Source organism: Miniopterus natalensis, chromosome 3, assembly GCF_054644295.1.
Source record: "Miniopterus natalensis isolate mMinNat1 chromosome 3, mMinNat1.hap1, whole genome shotgun sequence".
Classification (NCBI taxonomy): Eukaryota; Metazoa; Chordata; class Mammalia; order Chiroptera; family Miniopteridae; genus Miniopterus; species Miniopterus natalensis.
Genome location: NC_142083.1, coordinates 18702518 through 18727302, shown reverse-complemented (window position 1 = coordinate 18727302; position 24785 = coordinate 18702518). Strand labels below are relative to the sequence as shown.

Below are 24785 nucleotides of genomic sequence, written 5' to 3'. Positions count from 1 at the left end.
TATCTGCAATGTATATATGAGGTGAAATGATTCTGTGGCGTTACCTCTTTCTTTTTTAATAGGCGTTTTAAAGTAGTTTTGGGTGCACAGCAAAACTGAGCAGAAGATGGAGAGATTTCCCACACACCTTCTGCCCCCACACATGCACAGTTTCCCCCACTATCAACATCCCCGGCTAGAGTGGGACATTTGTTGCAATCCACGAACCTATACTGACACATCATAATCACCCCAAGTCCATAGTTGACATTAGGACTCACTCTTGGTATTCTACATTCTATAGGTTTGGGCAAATTTATAATGACATATTCACGATTTTAGTGTGATAACTGTGTCTCTTAATAAATGCTCAAGTCAGGGCTTCTCATTTAATTTAAGGGGGGTTAAGGGATTGTAAGTGTATTTATTATGTCTCTATGACTATCAATAAGATGTTTAAGAATCTTTAAACAGCAAAAAATGGTTAACATTATTTATAATAATACATATTTGCTCAGCTTGTTAATATCCTGTGGACTGGAACTTTAGGAAAAACAACTCAGTTTAAAAAAAAAAAAGCAAGCATCTTTTTCCTTCTAAAAGAAATCTTGCTGGGGGCGGGGCATATCTTTAAATAAGTGAACATGTGCTTATAAAATGATGTTTTTATAGACCTTCCCATCCCCATAAATTTGTTCCTCTCTTAAAATTGGAGTATGAGACAGTGGATCATGGGTGTAAAGGGAGAGAGAACATTCTGGATCACCTGTAGCACACTGCCTCCACCCTTCCATGAGACAGGTGGTAAAGGATGTGGCTCCTGACTTCATATATACAGCTATGTTATGTTCCTGTGAGGTTTTCTTTTGATTTGGAGGGTAGAAAAACATAAACGTTACCATGTGTTCATTCAATATGGCAGAAATCAGCGTAATAACACACTGCCCAGTGGATGTATGTGCTGTACACTTTCAGGCTTTTGAAACTGATCTAAAGCTGTAATTCTTAACACAAATGCTGCTTCAAACAGTACCAGTGGTTGGGAATCTACTTTGATGTGGCCTATATAAAGTTCCTGGGCCAGCACCAAGCCTGCCTTTGATGGACTAACCCCTCAGTCAAACTTAAGAAACTGGATCTCTTTGAGTATAAGACAGTGGCAGGAATGACGTATGTGAGCTTGGCACCTCAGATGTCCCAGATTTAACTTAAAAGAATGGGTGGGCTTTGTGCTATGGGAATCAGGATAAATATACTGCAGAGTATTTGGAAAATAGCTGGCATTTGTATTCTCTTTAGCAGCACCCCACTGTTGCTTGGAAAAGGGGCATTAGTGAGCAGAGAAATCTCTGCACTGGGCCACCATGAAGCTGTCTTAGGCATTGATGGTCAGTAGCCCCGGGGTCTTGAGGCTTCCTCTGTCTTGCTCTTGGTTGCTTATGATGATTTCAGTTCAAACACTCAATATTTCAGATGTGGGGTGGATAGTGAACATGTGGTTTCATGCTAGTCAATATGCTAGTAAATGTGTTTTACATGGTTGCTTGCAGTCATAGTCTCAGAATTCTCACTTCAGCTAGAAATGCAACCATCTCTCTGGCACACACTGAAGTTTAGCCACTGCTTGTAAACTATTGTAAGGAAAGGCCCAAGTTCATGTTCAGTGTCTATGACCTGGAGAAAGTGACCTATATGTGTGCCTACCAGGGCAGCCTCTCGTGTGACCTAAATCTATTGATTTGATGTGAAAATAATTATGTCATACCTTAAAATAAAAGATTGTTTTTTCATCATAAACTGTTGCTGTGTGTGATGGATAAGGATTTTGCAACTAAAAATTATTTCTGAACGTTGGTGCCTACGTGGCATTAATTCTGTAGTTGACTCTGAGGCGTAAATTTAAATGGGAGGTCACTTCAGCAGAACCAATATAAAAATATCTGCTTCAGCTCGAGTTGGCATTACTCTGGGGTATGGTGGTGTCTGGTAATCATCACCATGAGGACAGTTTGATGTTTGTTCCACGATTGAACATTCTCATTGTATAAACTTGAGGATTAATAAAACCAAATTCAGCTACTGACCAAGTTCAGACCCAGAAGGAAGCAACGTGTCCACTGTGGGGTGTGACTGGTCTCTAGCCCATAGTATAGCACAGCGTCCTAAACCAAGCATGTTTATGGGTGCTGGATGGCGCTTAACACCATGATACTGATAAAAATCATTAATAAAAATACATGCCACTTTATAATTGTGCTTTTTTTATAGGTTTTAAAGCATTTTTGCACACTGTTAGGTCTTTTTGTATTCTGGAGGCATTGTTTTATTTGTTCAAGATCCCAAACTTTTAGACTTTCCAGGGTCCTTCTGAGCTCAAACCCTTGCCCCAGATCTGTCAGGCCTGCATCAGGAACCATTCCCGTTGCTGGCCTTGCATCCCTTCACCCCGGGATGGGTCAGACCTGGGTGGAGTACAGTAAATGTCAGTCCTCCGCAAGCCAGAAAAACATTTGATCCAAGCCCAGAGGCCACCTGCTCCCCTCGTGCACACCTGTAGCAGCTAGTCCCTGTTATCTCCTGGTCAGGACCTTTCGAGTGGGACGTCCCTCCTGAGCTGCGGGGCCTGCAGGAGCCTCGAGGATGTGATTATCTGACTCAGAAGTTCAAAAGCCAGATTCAGGTACTGCTTCCATAAGACCTTTCCTCAGTCTATCAGTGCGGAGGCACTTTCGCATCGTGCATTTTTGTGACCCTACATGAAATCACTTGCTGCACACAGCCTCTTTCCCTTTCTAAAGCTCAGTGTAGACTCTGCCGTGTCCTCTGTGGACGGCTCCTTTTCCATATTCTAACAGGCCTGTATCTTCTTCGCTCGCTTTGCGCTTCCTACTCCAGGACTTTTTCTTTAGCCCACAATTTGACCGAAGTCTTTTTTTCTTGACTATCCCTACGGCAGCTTTTCATTCAAATGTGTTTTTAGGGTTCCTTTTTGTTTTTAATTGCTAAGACTCTTGCTAGAGCTGTTTGTCCACCTATATACTAAAATACACCTCTTTTTTTTAATTGGGTTATTTGCCTTTTTATTATGGAGTTGTAAGAGTTCTTTATATATTCTAAATACAAGTCCTTTATCAGTTACATAATTTGAAAATATTTTCTCCCATTCTATAGATTGGCTTTTTCTTTTTTTTATTTTAATTTTTTATTTAAAATATTACAAATGTCCCTTTATCTCCCCAATGACCCGTTCCACCCCGTCCCGCCCCCCTCCCCAGTCCCTCTCCACACCATTGTCCGCGTCCTTGGGTTGTGCATATATATATATATATTTTTTTTTTCTCTCTCTATATATTTTTAATTTTATTATTTAAAATATTACAGATTCCCCTTTTTCTCCCCAATGACCCGTTCCACCCCGTTCCTTCCCCCTCCCCAGTCCCTCTCCCCACCATTGTCCATGTCCTTGGGTTGTGCATATATGCATATAAATTCTTTGGTTACTCTCTCCCCCTCCACCCACCCGCCCTCCTCCATCCCTCTGACAGTATACACCTCTTTTAATTGGACTATGTTCTATTTGACTATAAAAAGTCACTTTGTTCTTTATAAAAATGTTGCACTTTATAGAAGGTGTGTTCTTTGAACTTGTCTATTTTGTGAGATTAGCTGGATTGACCTTATAGTATTAAAAATCAACTTAATTCTTTGTTACTATTTATTTTTTACAGCATCAATAATATTTTATGTGAAAATTCACTGAGCAGACTTGGTATTTTCAAGTAGTATCACACCCCGAACACTAACAATTGAGAAATGTATGTGTTTGAGAGATGGTCATGGGGCTGGGGGAATTCACAAGAATGGCTTATTGCCAAATGTGTTGAGATATTTTAACCTGAACTTTTGGTGCTTGAGGAGTGATTTTGAGAAATTTACTGTTAGAATTAGGTGTTGCTGCATAGATAGGACAGAAAATCCAAAATTATAATGGCTTAAATGAGAGAGAAATTTAATTCTGTTCTACATAAAATTCCAGAAATGGGCTCCAGGGCTGATGTGGCAGTTCCGTGGTGGTATCACGCTACCAGGCTCCTATCTTTCAGCTCTTCCATTCTCTGTTGATTTCTGTCCTTCTGTTTCAAAATGACTGCTGGAGCTCCAAGCCATCTTTCTTCAGAAGCACACACACCACTTTAGATCCTGTTTGCTTGCCAGCACCTAGCAGTGGCGTTATGAACAGATTTTAAGTGGAAGAAAGACTTAAGCAATTGGATGCACGTGGTAGTGGCGGTGGTCATGCAGGTTGGTCCACGAAAACCCCCATGTTTCTGCCCAGGCAGTGGGCCGGGTGGGATTCTGGTCTCTTGTATGGGAACACAGGAAAAAGAATGGGTTTAGGTAGATGGGAAAGGGAGCAGTGGGCGCACTTGGGAAAATGTTGAATTTGAAATGTCCAAGGGATGTCCATGTTGGGCCAGTGGTATTGTGCGCAGAAGTCTGAGGCTTAGGAAATGACTCAGAAGCTGTAGGCATTAGACAGAGGAATGATCAGCATCCCAAGAGGCTCTTAAAACTGTGCACGTGGGTGCCTCTTCCAGGAAAAGCAAGATGACTGTGAAGATGTGGACCCGAGGGTGATGCCCCCATGAACCTTTGAAGGAAGTCATGGACAGGAGAATGGGCTTGGGTCGGGCCTGAAAATGAGAAAGACAGGTCTGGGGATAGTAAAAGGGAAGCAACAGCTGTGTTTTCTTTAGCTTCACTTTCACCATCGGACTCTTGTTGATATTCTGAAAATGTTGCAAAGATTTTAACTTCAGAGACGGTCAGGCAGGATATAATCTGAAGGGATCCACAAGACCACACCCTGGCTTGAGAGGAGCACTGATGTCTTTATTTTCCTATTCGATTGTTGTAAGTTTTCTCGTGTAAAGTTATCATCCCCATTTTCTGCCACCCTGGCTTGCAACCCAAGCAACTGTTTTTGGTTCTGGCCTGGATTTCATGGCATCATGTCTCCTGAGAGGTTAGGGTTTTTGATGGGGTGAGTGCTGTGTTGATCCTACAATCTAAGCCTCTTTGCTCTCAGGTAGTCAGAATACACAGAGTAGGTGATGACTGTTAAAAAAAATAATGACTGTCTTGTCTCCAGCCTTGAAACATTCCTACGTGACATTCTCTTTTACTGCTACTATCGCAGACTAAAGAGCCCGATGAATCTTTGCTGCGTCATTTAGGCCTGAGTCACGTTCTCATGTGGCAGTAGGAACTGAGTCGCCGGTTGAGTACGTTCATCTAAGCTTCTAGACGGGGCCAGCAGACTTCTTGAAGGACCAGACAGAAACTATGTCAGGCTTTGCCAGCCAGACATTTCCTGTCACAAGACTCAACTCTTCAGCATGAAAGCAGCTGCATTATGTAAATGAAGGGGCCTGACTGTGTTCCAATTAAACTTTGTTTTCAAAAACTGGTGGCCCAGTTTGCTGACCCCCCTGCTCCAGAAGAAAGCTAAATTCTAGGAAACCATCTGACAAAATTGTGAAAATAGTCAATTTTTCTTTTTCATTTCCAGAACTAAAATCATCTAGCTAATTTTGTTTTTAACATTGACTTATTTGTATAATAATTTTTTATACGTGTAATGACACTTTTGGAGGACAGTTGCAAAGTATGATATTTGATTCCCCGTTTCTATTTTGTTTTCTCCCGTGTGGTCTTGATGGCATTCTGGACTGTCAAGATTCTCCCAAATGTCTCAGTCCCTATCTCTCAAATCAGCCCTGAAATTCTAGTGAGCCTTGATTTCCAAACTGAGCTGTGGGTTTGCTTTCATCACCGACAATGTGCACCCTGATGTCTGTGGGGTTCACAGACTAGAATGAGAAATGCTCGCATCACTAGAGAGCTTTCATGCATTTTACTTGCTAGCAGGTTCCATCTTCTTTTTAGCAGTTTTTTGTCATTTGTATTGAGAAGGCAAATTTTTGCCAAAATAATTGTAATTCCTCCTTTGTGTTCGTGTAGAAGCGGCCTTTGGGTCCCCGGGGCGCCGCAGGTGTTGCTGTAACGCAGGATGCACCTTTAGCCAGTGGACGTCTCACTGCTGTCGAGTGTTTATCTGTTTGACCTTTTGCTCGCCTCATGACTTACAGGAAATTAAATACTTCTGCTCTCGCAAAAGGTCCTTTGAAGTTAGAGTGACTGGGGGAACTGAGAAGACCTGACTGGGTTTGGGGAATCCTGTGAATCCTATGTCGTCATCACCTACAAAAGTCAAATTTCAGGAGACTGTTTTGCCTTACTGAGAGGACGGTTCAGATTTTAGGATGGTCTACTTTCAAAGCTACGGTATAAACGGAATAAAACTATGTGTATAAGGAAGGCAAGGTCAGTTGATAAAATGTTTAATTTGCCACCGATCTTCAGGATGTAATGAAGAGCTCAGTGAGAGCTTTGAGTAACTATATTTATTTCTCGGATTTTAATTCAATATGAATTGCAAATCCCATGTTCAAGTTATCACAAATTGAATCATGTGATTGAGAATAAAGAATGTTTACTAAATACTGTGTTTGGTAGTGCTCCCTGCCTCTCAGCTGATCAAAGGTATAACTTTGATTTTTCATGTTTAGGATTTGTTCTCACCAGCAACGTATCTATTTATTTGAACCCACTGTTGCAAACATGTAAATAGTTTGGGACATGCAAATTTTTTGTATTGGTATTTATTGCATTAGTATTTTAGACACATGGAATTTTCGAGATGAAATAGCTCAGTTCCTTTGTTTTATAGAAAACCCTTGTAGGTCCAGAGATGTTAGGGACAGATATATGGTCCTAAGAGCTAGGGGATGCTCTTCTAACACAGGTGCTTCTGCCCTTTTGTTCAGCTTAATCTGTATTAGGACTCATGGCAATGACACAGTAAAACAATTTACCCACTTGATACTATAATAAGTTCACTAGGATTTTCCCCATTAAAAGAGACTCATGAGTCATAGCTTAGTATTGCCCTCCACGCTTTTATTCTGTTCTTTCCTTGCATCTCAGCGTCATATGGAATCTGTGGTCCCTTTGCCAGCCTGAGGCTGCTGTGTGTTTTGAAATCTCTTGCCCCACACTGATGCCTAGTGTCAGCCAGGAAATGTTGTAATTTGTAACAGAGTAGGAAGTGGTGGGAGTGCAAGGTGGCTGGCGGGAACGGGGAACGGAGCCCTCAGAATCTCTACTGAAGTTGAATTTTGCCAGCTTAGGTGAGTCAGATAAACTTGATCACATTAAACACACCTTTCACGTCCACCTTCTGTTTACATGGGCAATGCGTTTGCCTTCGCCTTTCTCATTGAGACAGTGCACCTCTCCTCCGAGGCAGCTGTCACCACTCTGGGATTACTTCAGACTCACGCCGTCACTGCTGTATTCCATTTGGCAATGTCCTAGAGATCAGAGGACATTTACTGACGGTAAACTGCAGGCACCCGCGTGGTTGAGAGCACAGGGTAGGACCCTTGCTCTACTAAGCAGAGGGAACTTGCACCTGATCAAGCGAATCTTGGTGTCTGTTATTGACATCTGAGGTTCCACTTGTTCCTTATTTATCTGGCATCAGCATGACTTTCCACCCTTGCCATTCAGCACCCCATTTTTAGCAGCCCCACCTTTGGTCTTCATCTTAGAAAGTGCACAAAACATTTGCGGGACATCCAAGGAGAGCCCCAAAAGCCTCATTAGGAAAGATTTGGGCCCCTGCCTATGTCTTTTGCAAAATAAAGGAACTTTCTGCTGTAGAGGACTTGTTAAAATTGTTTAAGCCACACTCAGAATCCAACCCACAGGCTAGCATTTGCTGTTACTTTTTTTTTTTTAATTTTATTTTTGTTTAAAATATTACAGATGTCCCTCTTTCTCCCCAATGACCCATTCCACCCCATCCCATCCCCCTCCCCAGTCCCTCTCCCCACCATTGTCTGTGTCCTTGGGTTGTGCATATCTGCATATAAATTCTTTGGTTACTCTCTCCCCCTCCACCCACCCGCCCTCCCCCATCCCTCTGACATTCGTCAGTCTGATCCATGCTTCCATGTCATTGAATCTGTTCTGTTCATCGGTTTATTAAGTTCTTTAGATTCCACGTGTAAGCGAGATCAGGTGATATTTGTCTTTCGCTGCCTGGTGCTGTTACTTTTGACATGTTTAAGAGGTATTCCTGCACTCAGAGCTGGCCTTGTTTTACATTGGGTGCCCTGGGTCTAACAGTGCCTGGACATTTGTGGCCCTTCTGAAATAGACGCATAAGTGAATTTGAGTGCCCAATTCAATCTACCTGAATATATACATTATTACTGCACATTTGTATGAAGACAAAAACTATAGACCAAAGAAATACAAGTCTAAACACTTACATAACAAGTGAAATAACCAAGCCTCGGGGAGTGAAGCCTGGCTTGTTTAACCTAAGCAGCTAACAGTGGCTATGGTGAGACTCAAGCCCAAGTTTAACAGATATTGTTTAAGATTTCAGTTCACAAAAGCAGGGACAGCAGATGGTGGTAGTTCCTTCTCCAAGGAGAGCGATTCAGTGATTGCATGGCTTGAGCACCCTGATAGAGGGATGCCGTTGGGGCATTAAATAGGTACCCTGTTTTAAGTTCCGCATGTTGGGATAGTATTTAGCACTTGGTCACCAGGCTGTGTTCCAAGGTGATATTGGTGTGGTTTAAAATGTAGTGCCACACTCCCCGGTGGCTGGTTCCCTGATTCCAAGAAAAGTGCTCATGGATCTGGGCACTTGGGATTTCTTTACTTGCTTTTTTGAAGCCTATAGGAAAAAACAGGGAAGTGGCTGACTTCTCTCTAGAATTTTATGCTAAAGTCGAGGAAGGATATCTGGTAATTCTCTACTTTGTGTTTGAACATACTACTTAATAGCTGTAGGTGAAAAATAAAATATCCTCAGGGGAAAGGTCTATTGATATTTCCATTTTAAAACTGTTGAACTCCAAACAGGTGGAATGAACGGGCAAAACAGCATTGTGCCTGGTCCCTCGCCGCAACCTCTAAATTTTCCTAAAGCAAACAAGATGGAAATAGAGCCCGGCCGGGCGTGGCTCAGCGGTTGAGCGTCGACCTAGGATCCAGGCGATCAGGGTTCGATTCCCGGTCAGGGCACATGCCCGGGTTGTGGGCTCGATCAATGGCTCTCTCATCATTGATGTTTCTGTCTCTCTCTCTCCCTCTCCTTTCCTCTCTCTGAGATCAATAAACATATATTTTAAAAAAAAAAAGAGATGGAAATAGAGTTTGGAAAATACTCTCTTTTTCCCAAAAGGTTGCTTTCAACGTGTGTTCTCCCTTTTGATTTTTGGTGTAATGTTTTTTCATATATGCTGGGCTCACTTAGCATTTGGCGTTTCTGTTATCATTCATCGTTTCCCTAAATGAGCTCTCTGTGTTCACACCATTGTAAGAACTTGCCCATTTAGTAACATTTACTTCCCTTTAAAACCTACAGATTGTATAGTGGATATTACAATCTTTAATCTAATCTAGGATTTGGATACTTAGGGAAAGTGTTTTGATTATAATTGAATCAGTTTCCATTTGTTTGCCTGTTTTGAATATAGTAATTTGTTCCACCTATGTGTTTATTTAGTCTTGAAATTCAGATTTATTCTCTATTACATATTAATAGGACTGAGAAATGGTTTTAGGTAAAGAAAGGTCAATGAAAATTTACCGAAGACTGTGTCATGAGCTGGTATAGCCTTTCCTGCAAATACTCCATTTAAAGCTTCATTTAATGCTCCATTTAATGCTTCTTTTTTCTTTTATAGGTGAAATTGAGTTTGCTGGGCTAACCTCCCTGCCCAAGTTCACATAGCTGAACTTGGCCTACTGGCCCCATTGCCCATATGCTTTCTCCCACAGAGTATATTGGATCAGGGCTCAAGATTCATTGGCAAGCCATCAAAGTTCCATTTGAACTAAAAGAGAAAAACCTGTTTTCTGAAATGTGAACTCTAATTACATAAAATGGATGCTCCTGAAAACAGTATTATCTCGCAGGGCGGGCTGTAAACCTTGAATAACAATTGAAGCCTCACATTATACAAAAAGGGGGTTTACAGAGGCAAATAGCCACTGTACTGTGTTTCCCCCACCAGCAGCCCAAGTTGCCAGAGCAACAAGGTTGCCTAAGGCCTGGTGTAGGCAGGGGGCTTCTCTGTAGCTGATGTAACTGCTCTTTGGTCAGGAGACTTGCTCCTCTGTGCAGCCTGCTGGTGTGGTGCCCCTTCCTTGGCTAAATAATGGCACTAGTGAGAGGGCTGGGTGGGGAAGTAGGGGGGAGGGTGGGAGAGAGGCAGTGGGGGCAGTTGGCTGCTGGAGACTGTCTGGGAGGAAGAATAAGCCCTGATAGTTCTAACATGTTTGTGATTCTGGTAGCAAAGAACTCAGAGACCAAATGGCTCAGTAGTTGATAAGATTTCACTGGGCTTCTGCCCACCTTTACCTCCAGGTCCCACACAGAAGGGTTTCTTCCATGCTTGTTTTCAGCTTTGTCACCACCAGTAACCACATGGGTTTTTAGGTGTTTTGTTTTTTTTATGCTGTTACAGATAATGCGAAAACATTAACTGACTCAATGTCCCTGCAAACTCCATGTGTTTGTATTTCTCAGAGTGGTTCCTGAGCCAATGGCCTCACCTTTACCTGGTGAACTTATTAAAAAATAGATTCTTAGGACCTGCTCTAGACTCAGTAATTAATCTCTGAAAGGAAACCCCTGATCTGCAATATTAACAAGCTTTTCAGATGATTCCTGTATACATGAATTTCACTGCTACTTTTTCACATATTATATCAAAATATTGACAAATAAGAAAGTATGACTGACTTTACTCTAGGTCGTATCATGAATAAGGGGCAGATTGGTATTGCATTCCAGTTGCTTCTGTTAGAAGAGCCCTGGCCGGCGTGGCTCAGTTGGTTGGAGCATTGTCCTCTACACAGAAAGGTTTTGGGTTCGATTCCCAGACAGGGCACATACGTAGGTTGCAGGTTCGGTCCCTGGTTAGGGCACTTACGAGAGCAACCAATCGATGTTTCTCTTACATCCATGTTTCTCTCTCTCTCCCCCTCTCCCTCTATAAATCAATAGAAACATCCTTGGGTGAGAATTAAAAAATAAAAATAGTAAAGATATGTATTGAGTTTTTACCATACGGGGTCTGGAGATAAAAGACATAGTCTTTTTTCTCTAGGGAGTCCAAGGTTAGGAAGGAATACCTCTCAGTTGTGTTTTAAAATCTCATAGAGCTCTAGGATTCAAGCATTCAATGCTTCATCGTTGCTAAATGCCTCATTAATAAGCCAGATGCTTAAATTTTAAGAAAGCAAAAATCTGGAGAGGAGTATGAACAGCTGGGAGTGAAGTGTTTGGTTAAGAAATTTTGAGAGATATATTTGGATTTGTAAGGAGGGGCTGACTTTCAAAGGACATTGAATGTTACACTGTGTCGCTGAAACTCAGCATTGCAGTTAAGTAATCCCCTGAAGACAGACACAGCACATACTACTCACCTGTGTATTTAATACATTCTTTCTTAATTCAGCAAATGTTTACTGAACCCCTATTTGTGTTAAGCATAACACCAAGAAAAATGCAATTTAAAAAAAAAAATCAAGGACATATGTATCAAGACTTTTAGAATGGTTTTCCTTGAAAATTATTAAAATATGAAATAGCTTTAGGACTGGAAATACTATACTTGTTATTGGTGCCCCAAAAAGATACATTAAAATGTCAATATGTGACCATTTTAGGTGGTCATATAAAGTGTGAATTAGCCCTTTAGGACTGGAGATAGAAATTGCTTGAAATAAAATTGCAGTTATTTCCCGTATAGGTGGGCCCCCTCCCTTCTCCTTGGCCAATTTGTCTTTTGTCGGGTGGGCTACACTGTGCAAGTCTGTTATGGCTCCAAGCCCATGATGGTCTGTCTAGTCCATTAATGAGCAGCGAAAATATCTCAACTGCTAGAAGTTTTTCTCTGTGCTTTATTTTAATTCTGTCTTGAGACTTCTAAATTGCGGTGATAAGACACATTAGTTTCCTGGGTCTGTGGAAGAGAGAGGTTCAGAGGTGATCTCAGCAGCTTGCATTTCCTGAGCTGGTTGTGGTTCACTTACTAGCTTTATTGACTAAAAGACCAGATGATTCATATAAAGTCATATGTTAGACTGCTGCAGCCATGGCTTTTGAAAGGACTCCCTGTTAAGTACAAATAAATAATGATGTGAATGCACAGAAGACTCTAAAAGCATATTAGACTATTGATGAGAATGAATAATACATGTTTTCTGATAGCACTGGCTTCATGTGACAGGATATTTTAAATGGGGGGGGGACCCCTCTGCATAGGTCTGCCTACATTAAGTCTACCTTTATAGTCAAAGACAAACTTAACTGCCATATTTAGAGCAGCAGCATCAATTCAGAGTTTTATGGTTAAAACCTGCAGAATCAATCAGGAGATATATTTTGAAAAATTGGTTTCAATAATTTGCACATAGTAACTTTAAAGAAAAATATCTTGTTAATTTGATTGTAGCGATGTCTGCCTTCTCATCTTTATGTGATGGGTCCTCTGCCGTGGAATTTGTCATCAGCATGATCCCTGGAACTTGGCCATGTATCATTCAATGGAATGGAAATTTCAGCTATAATTTAGCATGCATATTTCTCCTGCTAAGTGAAAGCTGAGTTTACATAACTCAGTTTATAGTCCTGGTTGTATTGACTCTTCCAAGTTTATAATTTGGAAATTGCATGTTTCAGAGTCTTCGGTGTTTATCAAGAACTCATCGTGTACTAATAACCATGAAACGAAATCTTTGTTCTGAGGTCATCAGATATATGTTGAATAAATCTGAAGAAAGGCTTTTGGTCAGCGTTTAGGCGAGGCTAGATTTATTTTACTGCTAAAATTCCCAATAGAGTACAACAGAATATAAGAGGGTTAAGCAATAAAGATAACAGATAAACAACCCGAGATGGATGGCTTATCTAGGACAAGACCAGATTGCATAATAAGGAAAGTAACAAGGAAAATAGAGGAGTTTTTAAAAAGTAAGGGTCTCCTTCTATTTACAAGGAGAATCCATGGCTAGATACCTGTGCTTTCCCTTGTCTCTTAAACCCTTTCGTAACGCAGTGAGCCTGTTTGCTTTAATTTCGCACATCCAACTGTTTCACAGTAAGACTTCTCCACGTTTAGTGGTCACTATATTAATGCTTTAACATTTTAGTTTATGAAATGTGTTCTTTTCCTCTCAGTACTTGAGAAATCTTGTGTTGTAATATGAAAGAAACTGAGAAGGTAAATGACTGGACAAATAAAGACCTAAAGTACTGAAAGATGAACTACTACAAAGACACAGGATCTCACATTTCCTCTAGTGAGGTCTTGTTGAGCCTTTGGTCTGGGATAATTCAGGTGTGACCATATCCACCTGGAAGAGTGATGCCGTTGTGGAGTCTGGGAACAACCCGTGGATTTGGAATTTACCCCGCTCTTTCTCTCGCTCCCCCATCTTAATTTTGATGTACTTTCCGAGTCTTCCGGAACCCTGACTTTTGCCTTCAGTTTGCCTGCACTCTTTTATGTCAACCATTGTGAATATCCTTTCTGGCTCTTCATATACTCGTTGAGCCTTTCCAAGGACAGGCATGTCCTCGCTCCTCCATCTGAGTCCCCGCAGGGCCAGTAGTTGACAACTCATCACCAGATCAGATTGCACAATTCCTGTTCTTATCTGTCTTAGCCTTTTGCAGCAGCATATAACTTCTTCGAGCTTTCTAAAGTTCTCTCTTTTGATTTCTGAGACACATTTTTTCCCTTTTAACTCCTTTAAGACCTGTTTTTCTGCTTTCTGCCACCTGAATACATTCCATTAGGTAAACTTTATAGATGGACCTTGCATCATCTCTTCCTCCAGGTTAATGTGTCCTTGCCTATCTCCTAAATATAAACAGGATTTTCTTATAATCTTGACTAGACCCTTCCCATTGGTTCACTCTGACATAAACACTTCCCACCTCCCCATCTTCATCTGTAGATAGCTTAGTGATCTTTTCAGGCACTTTACCTTGATGGTTAACAGACCTCACTCAAGAGCCAGAGTGCCTTGGTTCACCCCACATCTCCAGGCTACTAGTTGAATGATCTTGGGTGAGTTATTTACCTCCAACATTCTTTAGTTCCCTCACAGTGAAGTGGAGATAGTGACAATTCCTTCCTCATAGGACTGATGAGACAGTGAGCTAAACATGTGAAGACTAAATAGTAAGACAGTCCTAGGCAGAGTGAGTACTGTGTGTATTAGCACTTTTGATATTGCTACCATCTCAAAACTCCACCTTCTCTAGAAAACTTTTTCCAGATCCCCTGAATCCAACTAAAGGCCATCTCTTCTGGGAAAACTATTGTTTTTCACTCGATTATGACACTTAACTGAATCTCATTTTAATTGTATCTTATTCCTCCTGCCAGACTGGAGCAGGTTTTTTTTGCTCAGTTACGTCCCCTGTCATTGCCTATATTTAGTACCCAGTTCAAAAAAGTTCTTTTTCCACTAAGATCAAGTCTAATTTTCTAGAATAATTTGAGCATCTGAAGTTCTTGAGGCCACTCTGCATGTTGAATTTTGATGAGAGATCCCCAAAGACACTTTGACAGTGCTTCTGGAGGCCTAACCTGGACTTCCATGAGGGAGAAAGAAGAAGGAGTCACTTCTGATTAATCTTTTACTGTACTGGAGGGCTTTCTGGCCTTGGAGATCCAAGTCATCTTAATGGAACTTTTTTGGAGAAATTGGGTTTTAGAAGTGTGAGTGTGCGTGCCCTCTTTTCCAAATATTTCTTAACACATTTCTACAGTACATTTTTTACAATGCTGAGTGAACATTCTTATTGTGACAAAGGGAATACATTGTCTTGAAAATGTTTCCTCTACCATTTTACTCATGGTATTTAATCGGTGTGCTTCAAAATCTTAGACATGGATTGACAATTCTTTCCCTAAAGGACAGTCTCACCTCCTAAATGTTGGTGATGTTACAGTTGCTGAGTAGAAGCTCCAACTGAATCAGACGCTGAGAACAATAAACCTAACAATGGGAATTATCACCAGGCATTGATAAAACCTGACAGCCAATCATTGTGACTGAGCACATCCTGGTTGGAACACCAAAAATACACATGGGCTACATTATCTTTATTTCGCTTTCCTCCTTCAGAATAAACATCTCGGCCATTTAAAAGAAAAAAGCCAGACGTTTGTTGAAAATAGAAATTGTTGAACATAACCAAATGTTTTAATTTTTCCTCTGTTTTATTGAAAATATTTTTAAATTTGTTGATTTTCTTCGTGAAAATAATCTGTGTAAATTCTTTTCTTAAGGTAAAAAAAGGTTCTTTTCCTTTTTCTTACCTCAACATATGCTTCAGCTAGGTTTGATCAATAACATGGATTCTTTCGGCCTGAGCAATTGTAAATCCAGCTTGTCTGGTGATGAGTTTATCTGCAGATGCAACTCATAAGTCAGTTCTAACTTTATATGTTATCTTAAATGGTCAATATAGATTGCCTTGTCTATAAACCCATTGACCCTTTGCAGCGATGAATTTGCAGTGCCAGTTGCTGCAGCCACATATGTAAGTGTCAAGAAACACTGATTGGTTCTCAGCATCCTTGTGACGCAGATACATTTTCTTCGGATTGTAAGATGGAAACAGAATCAAAAGGAGATGATTTCTTGTCTTGATCACATCATGAAGCAACAATCAAACCAGAAATAACATTCCAGTCTCTGACACACACCGTTGGATATTCATGTTGGGTTTTGCTATAAGCTTGCCGTCATCTTCTTTATGATCATCTGTCTGATATCCTTAAGAACTATGTTCTCTTAGTTCTAGATGAAATGCTTAATTAATCCAGGTTTGTATTTTCAGAGAGGAAATTTGGCACTGAATGGGACCTTGGTGTAATTCAAACTGTCCTGCATAGGAAGTACCTAGGTATTATTAGTGAGAGACAGAAGACATAAAAATAGCACGTGAAGCCATAAACATCGTAACTTTGGGATCATATGGAGAAATTCTGTATCAATCATTTTGTTTTGTTTTATACACCAGTTAATGCACACCAATAATTTTTGTTGTCACAGAATCTTATTGTTGCTCATTGACAGTAACAGAAATGTAAAAATACACTAATGAGAAATAGAATGTGTTATGGAGTATGTAGTAATTGTAGGCAGACCACAGTGCATATAAGCCCCCATGGTCTTGGGATCATCAATACCTGGAAACTGTCATTATGCAAGGTTGCATTTTTCTGAAGAGGGACAATGCTATAACTGAGGTTGTGTTTTTCATTCAAACACTTGGGTAACACTAACTAATGGACATAACCAACAAAGTGCTGTCAAAGCACAGATTCAAAAATTATAGGTGGCGATCACCTACATATCAAAACATATAAAAGTCAATATGTGGGCTGTTAATTACCAATAATTTTGCTTGCTACCAAGATGCAGAAGGCTTCTTTAAAGCTATTTGGATGACTGAGGTCTCTGGGATGCCTGATGGCATGCTATTACTGAGCCCTGCCTCAAAGGACTGAAACCTTAAAGTTGGTGATGACAATGCTAGTGTTGTTTCTCCTACTCAGACTCCCTGTGATCCAACATTTCCCCTCTTATTCCTCACCTACACCCAGCTAGACTATCTAGTAAGTGTTATATTTCAGGGACTAAAGAAAGGAAACAGTAAATGATAGCTCCCAGAAACCTTACATTTCATTGGAAAGCCATAAAAATAGCTTCCATAATGGCTAAGATATTGATTAGACTCTCTGGGTTTGTAGGGCTGTGCCTTCCTATGTCTTAAAATACTGGCAGTTTTCATGACGGAAACCAAAGACAGTGGGGCTGAGCCATGTGTTTTCACTTGGCAGCAGTCAGAGGATTTGAGAACCTCTGTCCCTGGAATGGCCAGAACTCTCTGTCCTCTAAAGAGACTACTTAAGACCAATTCAGCTCAATGGCTCCACTTACCATAGCAACTGGTATCTGCCAAATTGGGTTCCCCTCTCAGCCTTGGGGAAAGGGAAACTATTCCAATGGGCTTCCTGATTCATAAGACAGTTTGCTTTAGTTTTGGTGCAGAATGGGCTTGAAATGTCCACCCTGTACTGCTGGATACTTTCATTCTTGTGTGCCTCTGCAGATGCAGAACATGCTTATGGGATAGAATATTTGGCTTCAGTTCCTATAAGTTAAAAATGCAAAAAAAACCACACCCCAAAACAAAAAGGTTGTATCCAGTGGAGAAGTAGATTTTCTGAAGATGCAGTAGAAGGAGGGTGGGGAGACTTGACTCAACATGAGAAGCTTTCTCTTTCTCTTTTGCTCTCACTCCTTCATGTGAGGGTAATGACTCTTTGTTCTTACTGTGTTTAATAGTCACCATGACCTCTATTGATATTCCCAAAGCAAATCTGTTGTCATTTAAAACCTGTAACTGGCCTGGGGCTCTTTTCCAACTTATAAACTCCTGGAAAAATCTTTTAAAATGCTACATTCCAATAGCTGGGTAAAAATGGTGATATGTCCTAGTTTGGTTATTGTATCAGCACATTGCTCAGCACATCAGCATCGGTCTGGGTTTTCTTGCTGGGGTACTCAGTGGTTAGTGAATGACCAAAATGTGGAGAAATGCAAAGGTAGTTATTTCCCTGTAGCTTAGATTTAGGTTTAAATGATATCCAGGGTGTGTTACTAGTTGCTGTGTCTTTTTAACTACGTGTTTTTTTTTTTAACTTAGAAGTTCCAACTTCTAACTTTCTACACCAACCGATTTCTTTCAAAATTAGAAGTACTAGAAATGAGAAAAATAATTAAAATGTGCCTGTCGCTTTCTCTAATTGCTTAAGGATCATGACACAAAGCTGTACCGGCAAATGGGGTGATGAAATGTTTAGGGACAGAGAGTCCCTGAAGCTCTGAATTTCATCATTATCTCGTCACTATCTTGAGTTCTGACTCACCCCAGATCTGTACCGACCCTGTCACCCAGGGTGGGTAACAGCCCTGAGATGAGAGCTCGGCCCACTTGCCAGCTTCTTAGTGGAGTTCCCTTTGACCCCCGAGATGGTGCCTCCCTGTCTCACCTAATTTTGTTGGGCTCTGCCTTTTGCTTTTACTGCTCCATGAAGTCAGCTAGAATTTCCATATGGGTAACAGACGGATGCTAAGGGTATACTTACTACCTATGGTACTGTAATGTGTTTAGGGTTAGGATTGTGATATGCAGGAAATGGTTAATAGGTTTTAAAATGTAATTTTAATTTACTCACAGGAGTAGGCAAGGTTTTCACCCATATTGTCTTGGGAAAGAACCAGCTACCTTGCCTTTCCAGGGTTCTAGTGGGTTCTATAAGCCCCCCTTTGATATCTCACCATAACTATCACAAGAAAACTAGCAAAAGGCAGGTTGGTTAACTTTGTGTTTGAAAAACAAACAGGAATGGAAACGCACTTTCTCACTTACAACTGGATTCTGTACATCATTTCCCACCCAGAAAGGAATCATAGCTGGGTTTAAAACAAAGAATAGAAAGTGACCCTAACTGCATTTCAGAAAACCAACTTTAGTAACTCAGATTTTGGGTTTGTGAGCCAGCATGACTTTCGGCCTCTGGGGATAGCTATATAGAATTTCATGCTGGGCATGTCAGAACTCAGCACTCCTGCGTTACATTCACAACATACACTTTGTCTTCTATTCTGTGATCTCTGCGTTGGTGTACGGGTTTCCTTTATGGAACTGGGAGGCGATCCTAAAGGCAGGCCTGTCGCGTTTTCTATTTCTTAGGTATCTTGACATATAAGAGCTGAAATTATTTTGACATAACGCCATTTATGGGTACTGGCTAATTAAGAACGCAAAGATTTCTAACTATCATTTAAAATACCGATCTAGTTTATTTTATCTTTATATTTTGATTTATTGCCTTTGTGATTACTTATAGGATCAAGGTATATGGAATTGTATTTTTAGCACATCTGATTGCTCCCCGTTCTAAGGGAGAAATAACCAAAAATTAAGTCAGATAGAGACTGCTGGATACCTGAAGTGGATTATGACCAAAAAATCACTCCTTTTAAAAAAAAAGATATGTAAAAGAAACTCTTTCTTTGATACATAATAAAGGCCTTTCTTGAGAATAGAAACTAGTATTTTAGTCATCTTTCAGCTTGTTGCTTTATTTCCCTCCCCCAACTATTAAAGTCACTCCAGGCAGGAAATTAGCATACAGAGTGGGGAGACAAGTTTTGACTTCAGTCAAAATTCTTCAGATTAGCATTCTCCTACCCAGCTTTTAGAATAAATGCAGGTTATTTCACTGTCATGAATTATAATTTCAAGGAGTATAATGAATAAATAGCAAATTTTCTCTTTTAAATTGGTGATATTTTTAAAAAATGACTGGTCAAAGAGTACTGTAACATTGTTTCAGGAGTAGACCCTGACCTGGAACCAAATCAGACAGTCCCACCTGTACTTTGTAACCTTCACTGGGGCCCAGGTTGTGGCTCTCTCTCTCTCAACTTATTTGTGCAGATGAGAGAAGATATTGGACTATTATTTCTGCCAAGCTTCATCAAGAAAAAGCAACCAATTTTCCTCTAAAGAGCAACATTTCAGTGGGTTCCCACTGATACATGATGCCATAAAAATGTATTCGAAGAAGAAAATGCAGTGTCTGTCTAGCCCTGGAAGTGGTTTTGGACTGAATTTATTATTTATAAATTTAAATTATTTATCTGGATTAATGTTGTGGTACCAGAGAAGAAAAATTCAGGATTCAAATACAAAACCATGTTATTATGCCCAATCAAGATGTCATCTAAGAAGCTGGAGACTTAGCTTTGAGTTAACAAGGCTCATAATGACCATTGATCTTGTATATCTAGTTTGAATCCTAACCAGAAAATTGATAGTGAAGGACACTTGTATGTTGCTATAGAACTATTTCTTTTAAGCCAAAAACACTTTCAAAAGCAATGAATACAAATCTGATACAACTAACAACCTAAAGGTAACTGGGCACACTGTGCTTTTCATTTCTTGGGGGACAGTCTTCCTTTTGCTGGTCCTACTTAATGAGCAAGACCAAGTCCTGCTTGGCTTTGGTCTTTGAAGATGTATGTGCTTACATGAACATGTATATGTACAGTGGAGTTTGAAAGAAGTTTGTGGTTTGGGATTATTTTCTTGAACTTTGTGATCTGTGCTTATTAGAGCTGTGCCATTTAACACTAGGAAGTCTTGCCTTAGCCGGTTTGGCTCAGTGGTTAAAGTGTCCACTGGTGGACTGAAGGTCCCCAGGTTTGATTTCAGCCAAGGGCAAGTACCTCAGTTGCAGGCTTGTCCCCGCCCTGGTGGGGTTTGTGCAGGAGGCAACCAATCTCACATCAGTGTTTCTCTCTCCCTTCCTCTCTCCCACTCTCTGAAAAGCAATGGAAAAAATATCCTCTGGTGCGGATTAAAAAAATAACAAAAAATAAAAACAAAAACACCTATGAAATCTTTTGCTAGCTATGCTATGATCTGAAATGGCTGCTCATACCATTCAGTACACGCCTTCCATCCTGGGCATTGGAGGGCAGATGAGAAACAAAGACGCTCCCTGTCTCTTTACTATTGACAAGCTTCGTCTTCAATTGCTGAGTCTCTGATCGCAGCTTATGTCCTCAGCTTGCCTGGTTGGACACTATAACTGCGTCCTTTTCTTAAGTGATTCACCGTTTTATTTATAACTGTGGCAAAATACATGTCAAAAATTCACCGTGCTGGTCATGTGAAAGTGTATACGGTTCAGCAGCGTTCCGACCTCTTGGTCAAGTGAAGCCTTTTTTAGTTTTCAGACTTCACCAGCTTCCCCACCCACTCCAGCTGCTGTAACCAAGTCCCATGCACGAAGTGGCTTTTAGACAGTAGAGACGTATTTCCCACAGTGCTGGAGGCTGGGGGGGCCAGAGCAAGGTGGGCAGACCCGGGCGGAGAGGACCTGCCTCCTGATGCTGGATGGCTGGCTTCTCTTCTCCCCTCCCCTCCTCTCACCCTCCCCTCCCTTCCTCGCCCTCTCCTCTCCCCTCCCCTCCCCTCCCCTCCCCTCCCCCTCCCCTCTCCTCTCCCCTCCCTTCCTCTCACCCTCCCCCCTCTCTTCCCCTCCCCTCCTCTCCCCTCTTCTCCCCCTCTCCCCTCCTCTCCTCCTCTCCCCTCCCCTCCCCCTCTCCCCTCCCCCTCTCCTCTCCCCCCTCCCCTCCCCTCCCCCCTCCCCTCCCCCTCTCCCCTCCCCTCCCCTCCTTTTCTCCCCTCCCCTCCCTTCCCTTCCCCTCCCTTCCCCTTCTTGCTTTGCCCCCCAAGGGGGCAGTGGAGCCCTGGGGTGCCTTCCAGGGGAGCACTCATCCCCTGCACGCGGGGAGGGCCCCCTGGGCGGCCTCGTGGCTCCCGGAGGCCCCACCTCCGAATGCCGCCCCTGGCGGGTGGGGGTCCGGCCGGGCGCTGGGGGCGCAGAGCCGGTGCGGAGCGCGCAGTAACCGGTTCTGTGTTCTTTTTGTGCCGCGCTGCAGAGCTCCGAGATGGGCGGCAAGCTGAGCAAGAAGAAGAAGGGGTACAACGTGAACGATGAGAAGGCCAAGGACAAGGACAAGAAGGCCGAAGGGGCGGGCACGGAGGAGGAGGGAACCCCCAAGGAGACCGAGCCCCCGGCGGCCCCCGCGGTGAAGGACGCGCAGGGGGCGAAGCCGGGGCCGGACGCGCAGGACGCCGCCCGCAAGCCCGCCGACCCCGAGGGCGAGAAGGACGCGGGCGCCCCGGCCGACGCCCCGAAGGCGGAGCCCGAGCAGACGGAGGGCGCGGCCGAGGCGAAGCCCGAGCCCCCGAAGGATGCGGAGCCGGCGGCCGCCCCGGGCCCCGCTGCCGGCGACGCCCCCAAGGCCGCGGAGGCCGAGGCCCCCGCGGAACCCGCGGCCGCCAAGGTGGATGACAAGAGCAAGGAGGGAGGGGACCCCGCAAAGACTGAGGCTCCCGCAGCTCCTGCCGCGCAGGAGACGAAAAGTGACGGGGCCCCAGCTTCAGACTCAAAACCCAGCAGCGCCGAGGCGGCCCCGTCGTCCAAGGAGACCCCCGCGGCCACGGAAGCGCCCAGTTCCACGCCCAAGGCGCAGGCCCCCGCAGCCCCCGCAGCCCCCGCAGACGAGGCGCAGCCCGCCGAGGCCCCGGCCGCCAGTTCCGAGCAAAGCTTGGCCGCGAAGGAGTAGCCGGGACAGCCGTGGGAAGATTGCGGCTCCAGCGCGGCCTGTCTCTCTCTCTGTCTCTGTCTCTCTGTCTCTCTCCTACACTAACTTTGTTTCCAATCGGAATAACCGTATGTATTGCCCAAGAGAAAAAGAAAAGAAAACAGAAAACACGTCCCATCGAGGGAGGGAGGGGGGGGCGGGGCGGGGAGAATCCGAATAGTATTTTTGTGGGGAAATATCTAATATACCGTCAGCCAGCTTTACCAAGCAGCCCTGGATTTTAGAGGTCAGCGTCTGAAAGTGCAGGACCCCTCGCACCCGCACTGCCGCGCCCGCCGCTCAGCCCCGCGCCTCGTCCGCGAGGGGGCTGGGAGCGCGGCGCGGCTCTGCGCGCGGGGCCGTCCCGAGGCAATCAGATCTTGACGAAAGCAGTATTTTCTGTGTTTCCTTTTTCATTTGCAGCCTTTCTTATTTTGATATTTTTTCAATGTTTGTGGATGAATGCCAACTTTCAGACAGCCCACTTAGCCTGTCCACATGTATCTCCATGCCAGTACCCCACCCTTCCTCCCCAGGCATTTTTGGGAGTAACAGACATTCTCTCATCCGACTTAGCCTCCCTAGATTTCTCATGACGAGTTAATGCATGTCCGTGGTTGGGTGCACCTGTAGTTCTGTTTATTGGTCAGTGGAAATGAAAAAAAAAATAAAATAAAAAAATGTCTGCGTTCATTGCAGTTCCAGTCTCTCCTCCATTCTGTGTCCCAGACACCAACACACCACTCATTGGAAAATGGAAAAAAAATAAAAATAAAAAATTACAAAAAAATGTACAATGGATGCATTGAAATTATATGTAATTGTATAAATGGTGCAACAGTAATAAAGTTAAACAATTAAAAAGAAGTAATGATGACCATTGGTTTTCTTTTGCCACCATTTCCTCCTCGGTGATTAACCTCAGTGGAGAACAGAACAGTGCATCCGGCGTTTCCTGGGCTATGTTTGGATAGAAGCATGAGGTGGTATCCTCAAATTTTTATGAACATTATCTGTTTAAGTCACTAGTTGGGTCAGTGCCAGTGAGTTATCTTGGAAGAGGCCAAGCTGAAAACTTCCTGTGCTTGTGGATATGCACCCAATAGAAATGTGGGTGTGATTGATTTACTTCAAAAGAAATATTTTGAATAAAACAGTTGAAGGACAGTAGATTTGATCATGAAGGTTGGGAAGAAAAGTGATAAGACCTTACAGAAACGTATGTATGGAAGTGGTGACACCACTGACACTCATTTTGTCGCATCCCTTACTTGTTTGTGCTAGAGCCGGCAAAGGGCACCGCATGTTGTGAACAGGCCGTGAGGAGCAGCAGTGTGAAAGCAGGCGCAGAGCTGGCCTTCATGGTGACCAGGTTCCTGTCCAGGTTTTGCCGCTCCTGCATGGCTTCTAAGTCACTTCTAACCTCCCAGCTTCCCTGCTTTATCTACAAGAGGGCAAAGGCTCTATGATCTCTCAGGAAAGACCCCTTTCGACTTCTGAAACATTCAGTTGTTTGTATATCTGGTGGCAATTTTATATTATGGTGGATGTGTATGTACCAACAGATGTGATGTCAGCTCTGCACCTGACTTCTCCCCCAAACCCCTCAGTTTACTCAGGTTCCATATATTCTGTAGATGGGGAAGGGATTCTTTAAATAAAACAAGTAATCGTCACTTGGATCTTGGTAGTCATTTTGGTCTTATCCAATTGGATATTAGAAACCAAATCTCAAATAATAAACACTTAAAAATGAACTTAACCCTAGCCGCTGTAAAGATCACTCAGGCTTGAATAAGTTAAATGTCAGGTTTTTGGGGAGAGGAAGATTAGATAATAATCGCCCAGAGAGATAAATTCAAACAATTTATACTCCAACACAGGAAATTTTCATACTCGAACATAGGGAATTTTCTATAGAATTTGAGAAGGGCCAGTATACTCAAAGGGGCCTTAGCAATACAGTAGACGAGGCTGTCCCTGAAAGTGTCCTCATGCGTTACGCTGCGCATGGTTAAATAAAGGGGAACAAAAATTCTTTCCAATTACTTTCTGAGTGGCCTGTGGTCTGCAGCATACCTAAGACGGTGCCGGTGGGTAGTAGGGGGGAGGAAGAAGTGCTGAAACAATACTAGGCAGATATACCTGTTTGGTTCATGCCTATGATCACTTTTTGGCACTTCTGGTTCTTGTTTCTATAGTGAAATAAATTTGAACTCTTAATGCTTGAAAGCACAGCACATGAGAAATATGTAAACACAAAACCACCATGCAACTGTTTTAGGTATGCAAAACAGCAGAGGACTGTCCAGGTTATCACCAATGTGGCCCAGCGTATATAAAATAGCTCAAGCGCGGGCTGGCGGTGGTGGGAGGGAGATGACAGATTCAGT

General features: G+C 42.6%; 1 protein-coding gene across 1 annotated transcript in view; it reads left to right on the top strand.

Moving 5' to 3' along the window:
* BASP1 (brain abundant membrane attached signal protein 1) overlaps positions 1–23259 on the top strand; it is a 45330-nt gene extending 22071 nt beyond the window's left edge. The window contains exon 2 of the mRNA XM_087815057.1: positions 21685–23259. Coding sequence (XP_087671183.1) covers positions 21694–22374 — 681 coding nt within the window. The 5' untranslated portion in view covers positions 21685–21693 and the 3' untranslated portion in view covers positions 22375–23259. The remainder of the gene's footprint in view (positions 1–21684) is intronic.
* The last annotated feature ends 1526 nt before the right edge of the window (positions 23260–24785 follow it).